We start from the raw sequence: 15,460 nt of genomic DNA on the forward strand, positions 1-15,460 counted from the left end.
GGAGAAGGAGAAGGAGAAGGAGAAGGAGAAGGAGAAGAAGAAGAAGAAGAAGAAGAAGAAGAAGAAGAAAGAAGAAGAAGAAAGAAGAAGAAGAAAGAAGAAGAAAGAAGAAGAAAGAAAGAAGAAGAAGAAAGAAGAAGAAAGAAGAAGAAAGAAAGAAGAAGAAGAAGAAGAAAAATTAAAGAATTACTTGAAAAAATTACTGCCAGTATTCATTTGATGTTTGATATAGTAATATTTCAGAAAACATTCTCATATTAAAAACTGAACATATTATAGATTATATTATTTGTGTTTGTGTGTTTTATGATGAAATGATTTTTAAAAATGTCTTATATAAAGCCTTGTTGACGTAATACTAACTGCTAATTGAAAATCACTTCAAAACTTTGATATTTTCCCATTGCAGCAATAAGACCCAAACTTATTACTGGATTTCACCAATGGGCCAGACAACTCAGCAAGTGATTGCAGCATTAAGAACTTCAAGAGGAAAACGTCATTTGGTGCTACATAAGAATGAAATAAAAATACCAAAGTAATTTTTGAAAATATTCACCAAAAAGTATTTTAAATTCTTTTTTGCTATCATTTCTAGAATAAAAATTTAAATTATTCATGTTGAATTTAGCATAAAGCCTAAGTTATTACATTGGGAGAATGGTTTTTATTCTGTGTAAGGACTTACATTATTTGTTGAAAAGGCCAACCTTTTCAAAATTACTTACATAGAAGTTCAACTTGAATTCAATTTCAATTCAAGAATGCAATTTCCTAATCTTCCAAAGGCTATAAAGTACAAAATAATGAAATCTAGATACATTCTGTAGAACAATGATGAATACGATTAAGAAGCTAAAAGCTTGGGGAGAAAGTTTTGGAAAATATAGTACAGATTAAGAATTGGCTGAGTAAAACAATGATCAGTACACAATCCAAAACAGACAAAAGAAAGCCTGAGAAGTAAAGGGGCCACCCAGTGATTCCTGGAGCAAGGATAAACAAGGGGTGTAGTGGATGAAAGCAAAGAGAGCCTATTTCAGCTGTGCCATGGCTCTGCATACTGCCCTATGGCTCCATATTTCATTCTTTTCATTACCTTTCCAAAAGCAAATACGACATACAAAGTCCAGCAGGGTGTTACCCAGTGGGCTTTTCAAGGTAGGAGGACTGTGCTGAGATTGGTTTTCGGGAGTGGCTCAGAGATGTTGAGAGGCTGGAAGGATAGGCTACTATCCTTCAATGCAATAATTCAGACAAGATAGTGTCTTGGACCAAGCTGATAAAAGTATAAGTGATAAGAATTGCATCGTGAATATGTTGAAGGGAGATGTAACAGTTTCCTGATGGATTGGATACAAGATATGAAAAAGAGGGGGAAAAAAAGATGAGGTCAGGAGGTTTTCAAGATTTTTGGTTTGTGCATAATAAATAATGGAGTAGCCACTTACTGCAGTGAAGAAGTCTGGCACAATCTGGTCTGAATGGTAAAAAGAGGAGCAGGGTTTTGCACATGTTGCAGTTGAGATGCTTCTTGAATATCTGCTAATACATTGGACTGACAGGCTGAGGTTGTCCTGAAGTTCTGCTTTCTATTTACATAGATACTCAGAAACTCGGAGACTCCTGCATTGGCTCCAGAGAAGCAAGATCCGAAAAACAACTGGAATGAAATGAATATCAATGCCCTGGATGGTGCTAGGAAAACAGCTGTAGGCAGGCAAGATAGGAGTGGTAGAGTGCAGTGACACAGAGCCAGAAGGATGATTTAAAACTCAGCTGAGAGGATGATCATGTAAGAACAACTTTGAGATTCTTCCCATATTTTTATTGGTGCATTCATTATAACATATATATTTACATATTTATACACACATATATGATGGTGGGATTCAGCTCTGGGATTTCTTTAAAAGTATTAGTAATGGAAGTAAAGGTGAAGGAAAAAGTATGAGAAGAAAATTCCAGGAAATTCATTATAAACATAATTAAAGGAGAGGATCATGTAAAAAAGTGAGAAATGATGACTGAGGAGATAATCAACTTACTTGAAGAAAGATTCACCTTTAGTTCAAAAGAACACACCAAAAACATCAGTAAGACACTGACAATTAGCCATATCTTTGTACAACTTTTTCTTTTATCTTGAGGACAAAGAAACTTTAAAAAAAAAAAAACCTCAAAACAGATTAATCAAAATTGTACTTTTAAAGAAACAATAGATGCATCAATTATATAATTTCTTTCTTTTAATCAATCTCTACTAACTTTTCTACACTATACTCACTAATTTATCATAATAGTCCAACTTTCATTCTTCATGAAAAATTGAAAATAAAAATACAGGAAAATATGGATATGGAAAATGAAATATGTTTACATTGTAAGGGCTGGAGAATAGTGGGTTTTTTTGGTGGGGGGAGGAATGAATGGGGTTTGACCACTGAGCCACATCCCCAGCCCTATGTTGTATTTAATTTAGAGATAGGTTCTCACTGAGTTGCTTAGTGCCTTGCTTTTGCTGAGGCTGGCTTTGAACTCAGAATCCTGCTGTCTCAGCCTCCTTAGCGGCTGGGATCACAGGTATGCACCACCACACCAGGCTTGAAGGACAGTGTTTTAACTCCTCCATCTCTAGAAAAAGAAAGCTCTCTTAAAGAAAAATAAGAGAACACATTATACTTCATAGAAATGAAAGACTGAGTCAGGTGAGTATTGAAGTTTCCTAAATAGCTCGGTGCCAACTGTGTGGTTCAAGAAGAGTAATTACAAAACTACTAAATTGGGCTGGTGCCCCAGGAATTCCTAAGGCTGCTGTGGAATCTGTGGAATCTCTGACATTAACTGCACAGGAATTATGCTTTCTAATCTAGTGTTTGAGAAAGGCATACTTAATAAACATTACTTAATTATTGATATTAACATTTAACACACTTATAAAAGAAGAGAACCTCTTCTTTTTTTTTCTTTTTGTACTGGAGATTGAACACAGGTGTGCTTTGCCACTGAGCTACAATCCCAGTTTTTTTTTTTTTTTAATGTTTATTTTGAGATAGGGTTTTGTTAAGTTGCTGAGGCTGGCCTTAAACTTGTGATCCTCCTACATCAGCCTTCTGAGTCACTGGATTACAAGTGTGCACCATCACACTCCTTTAATTAACAGTTTATTTCAATGACTATGAATTGGGTGAATATTGTTTGACAAGAAATATGTTCATCATTAAGTATTCAAGGATGTATTTAGTATTTCCATGCCTTCAAAAATTTTATAAGCCAAGGCTACACATGAAGAAATGTAAAAGGTGCAGTAAGACCTAGCTGTGTGAGATGCTCAGGGTCTTGGTCTTTGGTAGACAGTTCTTCATCAATTGGAAAAATTAACACTGAAAGAAATTAAAGAAATGCATGAAAAAATAAAAAAAGCAGTACATATTCAGGGAACCTGTCAATTATTGTTAGATGGCAACTTAATCCAATCTATATTTGAAGCATAAATATTATGTGAACTTCTTTAAATTGTTCTCTGATATTTAATCACACTTTAGGCATCTCCAGCAACTCTAAATTTTAAGAGAACTAAAATATATAGATCTCAGAAGATACAGCCTTACAAGGAACAATCATACATTAGTATGACACATAAATCTAAAAAGTAATAATAATAAAAATTAAAGTCTTAGCAAGTCTAAAAGTAAAGTATGGCAACAAAACAAGGAAAATATCTAAGAATTAGAATAAAATTAAAAACAAAAACTTTGTGGTCATGTATCCCAAAAACCACTCCAAGGCTTGACTTGATACTTCCCCTAGAAATTTTTTTGACTTAAATTACATCATGAGTATCTTTTCTTTGTGATTTCATACATAGTTTGGCTTGTACCCCACTTCCTCCCCCCAAATTTTAAGTGTACTCCTGGCTCAGTGACTCATATGGCTGGTCTTCATCTTTCTATGTAGTTTAAAGGACACAAACATTTTCAAATACCCTATAACTAACTAAAGAGTCAAAGGGCATAGTATTTTTCCTATGGAAAACTTCATTTTCTACTTTTACCCATATTATTAGCTACAAAAGCATTTTTTTGGTCAATATAAACATTTGACTGATTTGTATGAAAATTAAATCTTTTACAATACAGATGGTTATAAACTAATTCAAAAATTTATTTTTCCAACATTATAAAGCAAAATATTTGCTGTTGAAATTTATGTATGCAAATATTACATATACATATTACACAACAATAAAATTAATTTTTCAATTAATAAATTTATTTATTAAATGCTAGCAAGGCATAAAAACAAGGACTACTTCAGATCTAGATATGTAACTTAAAGTTATGGTGGTACAATTTAGAACATGTTTGTTTTTTTTTAAATTAAAGTATCTGGAAAACTACTCTAATAAATATAAAATATATACTGCAAAATTTTTTCAATTTTTAAAAAAAATCCTCAAAACTGATATTATAAAAGGTCATGGTCATAGACTGGTCCTTTATAAGCAAATAGGCATAAAATGTTTGTGGAACTAAAAGATTTGAGTAGAAATGTTGGTTGAATTACCAGTCATCATCTTGCATACTAACAGGGATTTCTAGTGAATTCTATTTATTTTTTTAATATAGCATACCAAAAAATTATTATTCATCAATTTAGCATTATATTATACAAGTACACAATATATAAATGCACACTTTTAAGATGAATTCATTAATAAATTTATGAAAGGAAGGATTTCTTATATACACATTATATCAAACATAGGATTTAACATAGTCAAGATAAAATAAAAATCCTTGAATAAATGAATGAATGAGTGCATGTTACCTAGGGAAAGACTTTGCTCTTCATTATCATAATTAATTTTCATGGCTGCTTGGTTAAACAAAAGTGAACTTGGTGATTAAATGCAATTGATTTTTCCTGAATACTAAACAACTTTCATATTAAATCTATCAAAAAGCACTTTGCCATGAATCACCAGCGAAACTGCATTTATGGAAAAGACTGAGATAGTAATTTTGAAAGAAAAATTATCATATATAGATATATATAAGACTCCTGATGAGAGAAAAACCTACACATAAAGAAACAAATAAAAATGAATAAGCAAATTAATAAATCAGCAGAGGACCATGAAGAGTCTATTTGAATAGCATTTCCAATGTAATGATATTAGAAGGTCTGTGAACATTTCCTAAACAAAAGGGTCAAAACTGATAAAGATTAGGGTTTAAAGCAGCCATTTAAAGTCTCCAGAAATTGTCCAAAGTGTATGTAGCACATGGAAAAACATTAAAGGAACTCCCCAAATTTCCACACAACAGCAAGAGTCTGTTGCACTGAACCACAATCAGTTCCCTTTCTTCTCCCCTCTCAGATCAGCAAGATGGAAGCTCCACTCTAGGTGGTTGTACCAAAGAACTCCCTCCTCCCAGTTTTGCCTGTGGATTGCAATGGCCCCTCCTACAGAGGCACAACAACATTTTTCACCCCACATCAAGCAGAAGCTCTACTATAGGCAGTGCAAGTAAGTGGCCAGGACTCTTCCTCCACCCAGCTGCTGCTCTCAGGGTTGAAGCTCTCTGTTAGGTGTGGCAAGGTAAGATAACTGGACCCTAATCATACTCATGCCAGCATGATTATAGTGTGCAGGTTCTGTGCCAGGAAAGGCTAGCCAAGAAGACCAGGAACTACTCATTCTAATCAGTGCCTCACACATATAGCAGAACTGTCTATCAAAGAGAAAGAGGTTGCTGTCTCTATACCCAGGATAAGATGGGGTGCAAAGGTTCTGACCAGGAGAGGCAGGTCATAAGAAGAGAAAAATCTCTGTAGCTTTCCCAAAGGATACTGGCTTCATTTGAAACAGAGGTTCAGAAAATTCTAAGGTTTTAGCATTGTCACAAACACCGGAGATTCTGTTGGTGATTAGTTAAGAGGAGGCTAAGAAGCAATAAGTGAAAAAGTAGACACACTAGATGTTAAAGAGAAGGAACTAGGGAGATAGCCAGCTAAGATAAGAGATAGCCAGGAAATGGAGCAGGATTTAAAGACTGTTCAAAATTACCCCTGCAAAGGGATTCAAATTTAATTAACTGATTACTGAGTTATTTATACCCAGAGAATTATTGAAAATAATGTAAGAATTGGCTAAGTGCACAATAGGTAAATTATGGAATCAACAGATGAATGGTTTAAGAAACCGTGGTATGTGTGTGTGTTTATGTGTGTGTGTGTGTGTGTGTGTGTGTGTGTGTGTATATATATATATACACCAATTTACACACACACACACACACACACACACAGAGTTTTACTCAGCCATTAAGGGCATTTGCCAGTAAATGGATAGAAATGGAGACTATCATGCCAAGTGAAATTAGCCAAATTCAGAAACTCAACGGACAAATGTTTTCTCATATGTGGGAGCTAGAGTAAAATAAAGAAAAGGGAGGAAGGAAGAACAAGATTATATAAAGCACCAATCAAATGTAAATAAATAGAGAGTAAAAAGGAAGTCTAGTAGAGGAAGGAGAATGGGAGAGGAGGAAAAGGGGAGAATCATGAACTGAAATTGATTTCCATGTATGTATAAGTTTGTTGGGATGAATTCAACTACTATGTATATCTAACTATAAAGCTCTAATAATAATAAAAAGGATAAAAATAGGTACTGTAATCATATATGAAAAAAGTGGCTAAGTAATTAGTGGAGACTAACAGTTGGAGTGACACTAGCAGAGGCCTCTAGAGGTTTAATAGGGGGAGAGCGAAAGAAAAACAGAGTGGTTTAAAAACAAAACAAGCAAAACAAAACTGTTTTCACTGATGGAGAATAGATCAGAGTGATGTGTGCACCCTAAGGTTGTGGCCGACACCAGAGGCTGTGCACTGTGAGGGCAAAGAGACTTCACTAAAAAGGAGGAAGAGCAGGAAGAAAAGATTAACTTTAAACAGAGACATGAGATGGGAGGGAAAGGGAGAGAAAAGGGAAATTGCATGGAAAGGAAGGGAGACCCTCATTGCTATACAAAATTACATATAAGAGGTTGTGAGGGGAATGGGAAAATAAACAAGGAGAGAAATGAATTACAGTAGATGGGGTAGAGAGAGAAGATGGGAGGGGAGGGGAGGGGGGATAGTAGGGGATAGGAAAAGTAGCAGAATACAACAATTACTAATTGGGCATTATGTAAAATTGTGGATGTGTAACCGACATGATTCTGCAATCTGCATTTGGGGTAAAATTGGGAGTTCATAACCCACTTCAATCTAATGTATGAAATATGATATGTCAAGAGCTTTGTAATGTTGTGAACAACCAATAAAAAAATAAAATTAAAAAAAAGGCACAGCCAGCTCCTAAACCAATGAAGAATCAGCAAAGAGAAATAAGTTCTAGTGGTGAAGATGGAGGTTATTGTGCAGGTTTGAAAAATCCTCAAATTTTATTTAAAAAAAGTTATCTATACATATAAGAAATTGAATGAACTCCATGTAGAAAAAAGCACAGAGTTCCATACCCAGACACGTTTCATAGGGCATATGGAAAGACAGAAGTTATTAAAACAGCATATATTCAATATGTACAAGGTAATCTCAGTAAAATTAACTGCTGGTGTCTCATAAATAAACAATGGAGCCTATAAGGCAGTGATGTGACATATTTAATGTGAAAGAAGAAAACACTCGTCTACCAAGAATCCTATATCCAGCAAGTTTATTTTCAAAAATGAAGATTAAATAAGGGCTTTCCAAGATAAATAAAAGCTGACATAATTCACTGCTGGAAGATCCAACTCAAAGTTCAAAGTGACACCAGACAATTTTCTGAATCTTCATAAAAGGAAAAAACAAAACAAAGAACAGTGATAAAGATAATTATGTAGATAAGTACAGAAGTATAATTTTATGTTCCTCTTCTTTTGTTCACGTAAATGATTTTTTAAAATTGTACAAAACTATAGTCATATGAGTATTACTAAGCCTATAACACACAGAAATAAAACATATTTGACAATAACAGGATAAATGAAGTGGGTGGGAGCAATGTTTAGGAGTGAGGGGAAGACAAAAGGTGGTAGCTTGAATCTACAGGGAAAACAAATGAAGAGAACCAAAATTAATAAATACAAATTTAATAAAACTTTTGACCCTGAAATACATACTTGTTCTCATTTCTCCTCTCAACTTCTTTAAAAGACTCACATTAGATAATGTAATAATTGTGGCAATGTGTTGTTTGCCTTTTATATAATTTAGGATTAGTATATATAAGAAGAAAAGCAATACAGAAAGTGGGGGGGGGGAGAGGAACAAGTCATATAGAATTAATTAACCTTCTGTCCCTCCCAGAAATGAAGGTAGTGCAAATGTGAAGCAGATTCATGTCAGTCAGATGTATACTGAAAACCCCAAAGCTATTAGAAAAATAACAAAACATATATTGAAAATAAATCACTGAAAGTACTAAAATATGAATAGAAAGTACTAATATCATGATAAAGAAAGCAGTAAAGAAGGAATGGAGGAACAAAAACCGAACCCAAATAGTGAAAATAGAAACAAACAAAACTATGTCAATAAGGAAATCAATGTAAATGCATTAAAGAATCCACTCAGCTTGTCAGACTAGATAAACAAAACATCAAAATAAAACAAACAAACAATAGACAAAAGTCTTACAGGAGATATACTTTGGGTTCAAAGTTGGCAATAAGATAAACTTATAAGTCTGGAAAAAAAAAAACACCATTTAAACAGCAACCTTAAGGGAGTGGAATGGCTCTACCACTGTCAGTAAAATGGGCCTGTGACTATACTATATTTTCCACTAAGGGCAACACTGATAGAAAATGTATTTACTGAAGAAATATGTTGCATGGTAAGCATCAGGGATATACTATAAGTTGGATAGCAAATGACAGAAATCTGATTGTTGGTCTTTATGTGTTTATGTCTTACTGCTAGAGAAAATATCTTATGCACCCTGAAAGACAGCCTTTTAAGTCATGGATCTAACTTTCTGTGTTAATTTTGTACCTTTGGCTCAGAGGTAAAACTGAACTTGCTAGTTCTCTTTGTGAGTTAAAAAAAAACTGTCTTTTCAATCAGAGATAAAATTCTCTTTGTTTGCACTCTAGGAATAATTAGTCCATATAGGTACTAGAGTCCAAGTAATCTTAAATTTCACAGAGCTTCTGACCTGATTGATTTATATAGATTAATAAGAATTTATGTAATTCAAATTTAGGAAAATAATAAACAGAGAAAAAACTGAACTATTCCATGAAATTTCTAACCAATAAAGCATTTTATGTAAGAATATAAATCCACTAAGTCAAAGTGAATCTTGGGAGGTATCAAAGTAGCTTGATAATTTTGGATTAAAGTGGCTTTGTGAAAACCACAATGAGATATCACTTCATTTCACATGCAACATGATGGTTATTAATCAAAATGACAGATAATAGCAAGTATTGATAAAAAAAATGTGGAGGAATTGGATCTCTTATTATCGCTGTGCGGCTGCTTGAGAAAGCAATTTGGCAGTTTCTCAAAATATTAAACATGGAGTCATCACATGACCAGGAAATTCCACTGCTAGGTGTTTAAATAAGAGATCTGACAATTCATACTCACAAAAATATTAGGAAGATTGTCCACAGTCTAATCTTAAGCTCTGGAAAGGTGATCCTACCACAGCCCTTTTCTTATCTTAGAAAAGGCTCATTTTCTATAGCCTGATGAATTTCTTATCCCTACTATGGATTCTTTTCACACTAATTTGTGAAATAATTATTTCTTGAAACAGACTTTATAACTATTAGAAATGATTTGCGAAGGAGGAAAAAACCATACTAACCAGGCCTATAAACTTCCTAACCATTACTGAATATCAGCAAATATTTCCAAAACAGTAATGCTAAATGCAGGAGTTTGAAATTCCTTGAAAAACAGTGTAGCAAATTCTGAAAGCACATTTGTAATTAAAATTTCACAGCTTTCTGACTTATCTTGCATAACAGTTTTTTCAACTTGATGTTTTATTCCCCTCTAGGATAAGCACAACAAAACCAAACAAAACACCTTGAGAAATCTAATCAACCAAGTTATCTAATGAAAGTTCTCCTCTTGATGCATACTAACATTTTTTATTTATGCACTTTTACATATAGGTCTAGGTATGGAAGATCTTTAGGGGAAGAATCTCTAAGAAAAATTCTGCCAGAGAAATCCATTCAAATATCTAGAAGAAAAAAAGAAAACATGAAGGTGGGTCCAGATAAATCTTAAAATCACTTTTTTGAGTGAGGAAAGGTTGTAAATTACTACCATATGCTTAGTCACACTATGGACTAAATATGAATAACTGAGGAGATTTTTCATAATAATAATAAATATTTAATGCAATCATTCAAATCATATTTTAAAATAGTTATGCTTCTGCTGATTTGCTTGTATTTATTTAATCCTAGCAAGAGGAAAAAATAAAATTATTACTTTGATTTTTTTAAGAGCAGAGTCTATAAAGGGGAGATTTTTATGTTGTTGAAAATCAACCATCTCACAGATAATACCATATGAAAAGGATAGTTTCACACTCAGCTGTTATTGTTTAATTCCATTCAAAACTTTACCTTTTGTAAGTATTTTAAAAATAAAAACACATTTTGTTTCATTAACATAATATTTAACATAATTTTTAAGAGCAACACTAATGAAAAGTTATAAGGGTTCAGATGTAAAATTGTGAGTTTGTAAATATAATGCCTCATTATTTTGATATAAAATATCATTTTTACACATACTTTAAAAACCTTATATTTGTATAACTTTCACATTTTGAAAGGATAAGAAAATTGTTGGGTGTTTTTTTTTTTTCAGAGTGAGGCTGGCATTTATTATAAAATGTTCTTTAAAATCCTGACACTTCTTGTGAAAATATGAATAAATTTAAAATGTACCAAATTCATTTTAGTTACTATATTCAAACTAATCCATCCCACTCAAAAATAAATTAATAACAATGGAAATTTATGGGAAATCCCAAAGGAATTGAATTTGGATGATTCAATTCCACAGACTTACTATGGAAAAGTGTTAATGGTATCAAGGGAGGTATCTAAATTCAATCCTCTGCCACCAAATAGAGTCTAACAAAGATAAAAGCAGCAGAAACAGGCTATAGGGAATTTTGAAGTATCTGTACATATTTAGGCTGAAAGATGAGTCTAACAAAGATAAAAGCAGCAGAAACAGGCTATAGGGAATTTTGAAGTATCTGTACATATTTAGGCTGAAAGATGGGTTTCAATGAAATAAAATATAATCATAATTTTACCAATAAGACTATGAACATGTACAAAATAATTTCCTGTTAAAACCTATCATACACAACCATTTCAAAGTGATTCATTATAACAGCCATTTTCTTTATAAAAAATAGTCCATAATCTTCTAATTTATTATTAGACAAGATTTAGACTAAGATGAAATTTTAGAGCAAAATACTGTTGACTAAAAAATATGACAATGAACATTTCACTGGACTTAATAAAAAAATATTTATACATTGGCCTTTCTTAGGCTTTCTCTAGAATTTTAATCACATTTCTTCTCCAAGTTAACAAACCAAGAAGAACTCATTATTGTTTTATTGATCATGATGAATATTGGTTTTGAAAAAGTTTTAAACATCCTTTTTCTTCTTCCCTTTTCAAACACACACACACACACACACACACACACACAGGAACACACCTTCCTGCAAATCATAATGTGACAACCAAAAATAAAAGTGCTCAGAGGAAGTAGGAAAGGACTGGCAATTGGTACTTTAATACTCTGTTATTTCTTTAACAATTCCAAGACAAAATCTGACTTTGGTTTCCTTGGACTAGAAAGGCAATTCATTGAAGAATTGCCTCAATAGGCTCAAAAAGTTTTAAAATAAATTATGACTGAGTTCTAAAAGTAGTAGATACATGCAATTTCACCAAAGTGATGAAAATAATTGAATGTGAGTATATTGCATATAATCTTTCCATTCTATTTTTAGTCTGAGAACCACCAAATCCACCAGAATTCTCATTATGCAGTTAGTGATTGTAACAAGCACCAACCACCTTCCCACAGGGGAAGTCCTATAAAAGAACAGCAAGTCTGGCCAGCCCTTCAGGAGTGCACAATGATAGCATTGTTATTTACTTACACTTTCATTCTTTAAATGAACTTAAAATCATCCACATTTCAAATTTAGACTCATCTAAAGTAACAATAATTATGAAACTCCAGGTATAAAATTCTAGTTATATTTTTTCTATTACAGTATATTATTATATGAAAGTAATATCTCCTAAATATTCCCACATACCACCAATACTACAGGCAAAATATTTAGTGAAAACAGATTACCCTATATAATTTGTCAAGCTGATTTCTTTTTCATAGAAAAAAACTGATGAACATATATTAGCATGGAATTTAAAAACAGATTAATTTTCAGTGTAATGTCATGCTTGCTAATTATGCACTGTAGTACATCATTTGAGCTTTAAAAATATGAACAAAGGCAGTTGAGTTGACATGTGAACTGAAATACTCATTGCTTCAGTCTCATAGTGGAAGACTAATGAGTTGTGAGGAAGTTATAATTTACACCAAATGAAGATATAAAGAGTATATACAAAGGAGAGACTGACTGAAGATTCCCCTTGGGTCCTATCTTCCCAAGAACAAAGAGCCTTTGTGGTTTCTATAGTGGATAAGAGTTAAAAGTGACCTCTGGTTCCCCTAAGAAGTAATTTCTATGCATGGAGAGGAAAAAAATGGGGGGGGATGTGGTTCAATATTATAATTCTGCTACATATGTTCATAGGAAAATAATTTTATCTTGATATCTTGATTTGAATTTGATCCATTTTCTATATTATCAGTATATCTCATTCATTCAATAATAATGTTTCAAATCACCTGCCTTTGCATCTAATCAGTGTTCAGAAAGGTAAAGCCCATTTTAGTTTATTGTTCCTGAAAGCAGATGGAATAATTCTCAAAGCTAAATGAGCTAAAAAGACAAATGAGCTCATAATGATATACTATATTAAAATTTCACTGTCCTCATGAACTCAAACAACCCAGACTTTACATATTAATGTAATATTCTGTCATGTTCATCTTTTTATTTTCAGGAGAACTGGGAATGAATTCTTCCCAGCATTTAATTTCTTTGTGAAATGTAGTAACTAACAATAGTAAGTGCAACATTCACTTAATAAAATTCACAACAATATAATAACAAATGATAGAAAAGAAAGCATGGATTCTAACCACTTTGTCCTCCTTTGGGAAAGCATCCAAGGAAGCAGAGTAGAGAGAGAAGAAAAAGAAGAAGAGAAAAAACAAAATGAGCCATATATTAATAAATTGGTTTTAATGAAACAATTATGTATTTCTTCAAAGTGTTAAAATAGTATTTTGAAAAGTAAATCTTTCATTTAAAAATGCACACATGAATCCTTTTGAAAAGTAAATCTTTCATTTAAAAATGCACACATGAATCCTATTCTACATTAGATACAATAATTGGGCACAATAATTTCCTAAATTTGTAGAATCCAGATTATAAATCCAGTTTTAAAATATTCTTCAAAACGAAAAGTTAATTTACTACATATTAGCTTACTATGGAAAGTAAATATTTTCTTAAATGCATATAATTGTACTAAATAATTTTATCAAGTTAATGTTAAAATGTGTATAGTCATAATATAAGAGTGGGAGATGTTTTAAAAAGCAAAAACAAAAATGTGAAGAGAAATATGTTAACTATTTTAGCCATAAATTATTTCAAAAGCAACATTTATGTCATAGGAAAACAACTTCATACAGTTTTTTTTTTTTTTTTGGTCTTATGTTCAAGAGAAAAAAATCTAAATGGAGCTTTTAAAAATTTTGTTTCTTTAACTATTTTTTTTTCCAAGTTTAGATGTTTTTTAAAGACAGATGAACTGCAGCAGGCTAAGGGTGAATGTCCTCCTCAACATTTAAAAAACTTCCTTGCTCAGTTTTCTTTAAAAACCCTCTCCCTTTTAAAACCTGCATTTGACCTTGATGATTTCAATATATCGGTACTTAACTGGATTGCTACTGGCTTGCCTCAAACCTAAGATGGAAAGTTAAAAGCACTCAACAGCTGTGGGGGCTCAGCCAGCACTAACACTGCTGGATTATATCTCACCCCTCACTGCCAGCACCTTTTTAGACTGAACAGTGTTAAGCATTTTGATTACTGCTTCATGGTCTCACCTGTGAGAATTCATTTCAAAGTATATGTTTAAAAACACCAGAAAGGGGAAAATTAACAAATAAATCTGGTGTACTTTATATGTGCCAGACAAAATATACAAGCTTGTTCTGGTCAGGCTTTAAGGTGGCATATGAGGATTAACTGTAGCACATCACTTTTAGGAGGGGAAAAAATAAAACTTAAGTATTCACAAGAATTGAACCTAAATAAACATTAGGTATATTATAAAGACATGAACTTAATTATTTTTATTTCATTCTCATAAGAACCAAACAAGGTACTATTACTATCCAGTTTTATAGATAAACTATTGTTAAGAGGAATTATCTCCCCAAAGTAACAAAGATAATCATTGTCTTCCCTTAAAATATAAAATATGTCTACTACACTCAGTGCTATAATTCCATTGGAAGAGATTTTAGAATATGCTTCTTAAAACTCAGATTTACCAAAGAATACAACATCAATTGGGAGACTTGTTTGAATTTTATCTGGAATTTTCCAAATTAGAAAACTATCAAGAGGGCTTACAGCTTTCATAAAATATAATTTTATATTACATTAAATTCTATACATGATTAGATAATGTGGGAAATTCTTCCAAGAAACACTGGGAATTCTTGATCTATGATTATTATAATAGTCGTATATTATTCTGCAGCCAACTCACTGAAATTTCTCTATAAATAATTCCATTGTATTAACACAGGGAATATGACAAACTACATTCAAATATATTCTAATCTAAATACTTGTTAGAATTAGTCTAGAATTTCTTAATTAATAATTGTGAGCCCCTAGGATCCCAAAGAAAAAAAATGCATATATTTAAAACAATGGCATAACAAAAGTAACTCTCATTAAGTCAAATAAAGAAACCATATTAGGTAAGAATACATACCACATAGCAAAGAAAATGAGAAGTGTAAATCTCAAAATTTTAAAAAGTTATATTTTGATACACTTCTTAATTACCCAAATAATTCCCATATGATAAACTTAACACTTTTTTTATATTTAACATGATAGTAAATCTGAAATTACTATCACAGAGGTTAATCATTGTTTAATATTTTATCTTGGGCTACATGTAAGGACACACAATTTATCCTGCCTCATACCTCCATTCAATTTGAAAATTTA

The 15,460-nt window shown here is 32.2% G+C and overlaps 1 protein-coding gene across 2 annotated transcripts in view; it reads right to left on the reverse strand.

Annotated features, from left to right (window-relative positions):
• Positions 1-15,460, reverse strand: part of Rims1 (regulating synaptic membrane exocytosis 1) — a 442,859-nt gene that overhangs the window by 241,101 nt on the left and 186,298 nt on the right. The window contains exon 4 of one of the 2 annotated variants that reach the window (XM_026391365.2): positions 13,339-13,350. In XM_026391365.2, coding sequence (XP_026247150.2) covers positions 13,339-13,350 — 12 coding nt within the window. Of the gene's footprint in view, positions 1-13,275; positions 13,351-15,460 lie in introns of those variants that run through there. The other variant, XM_026391407.1, reaches the window with a different exon arrangement.

Source organism: Urocitellus parryii, chromosome 8 (genome assembly GCF_045843805.1).
Source record: "Urocitellus parryii isolate mUroPar1 chromosome 8, mUroPar1.hap1, whole genome shotgun sequence".
Classification (NCBI taxonomy): Eukaryota; Metazoa; Chordata; class Mammalia; order Rodentia; family Sciuridae; genus Urocitellus; species Urocitellus parryii.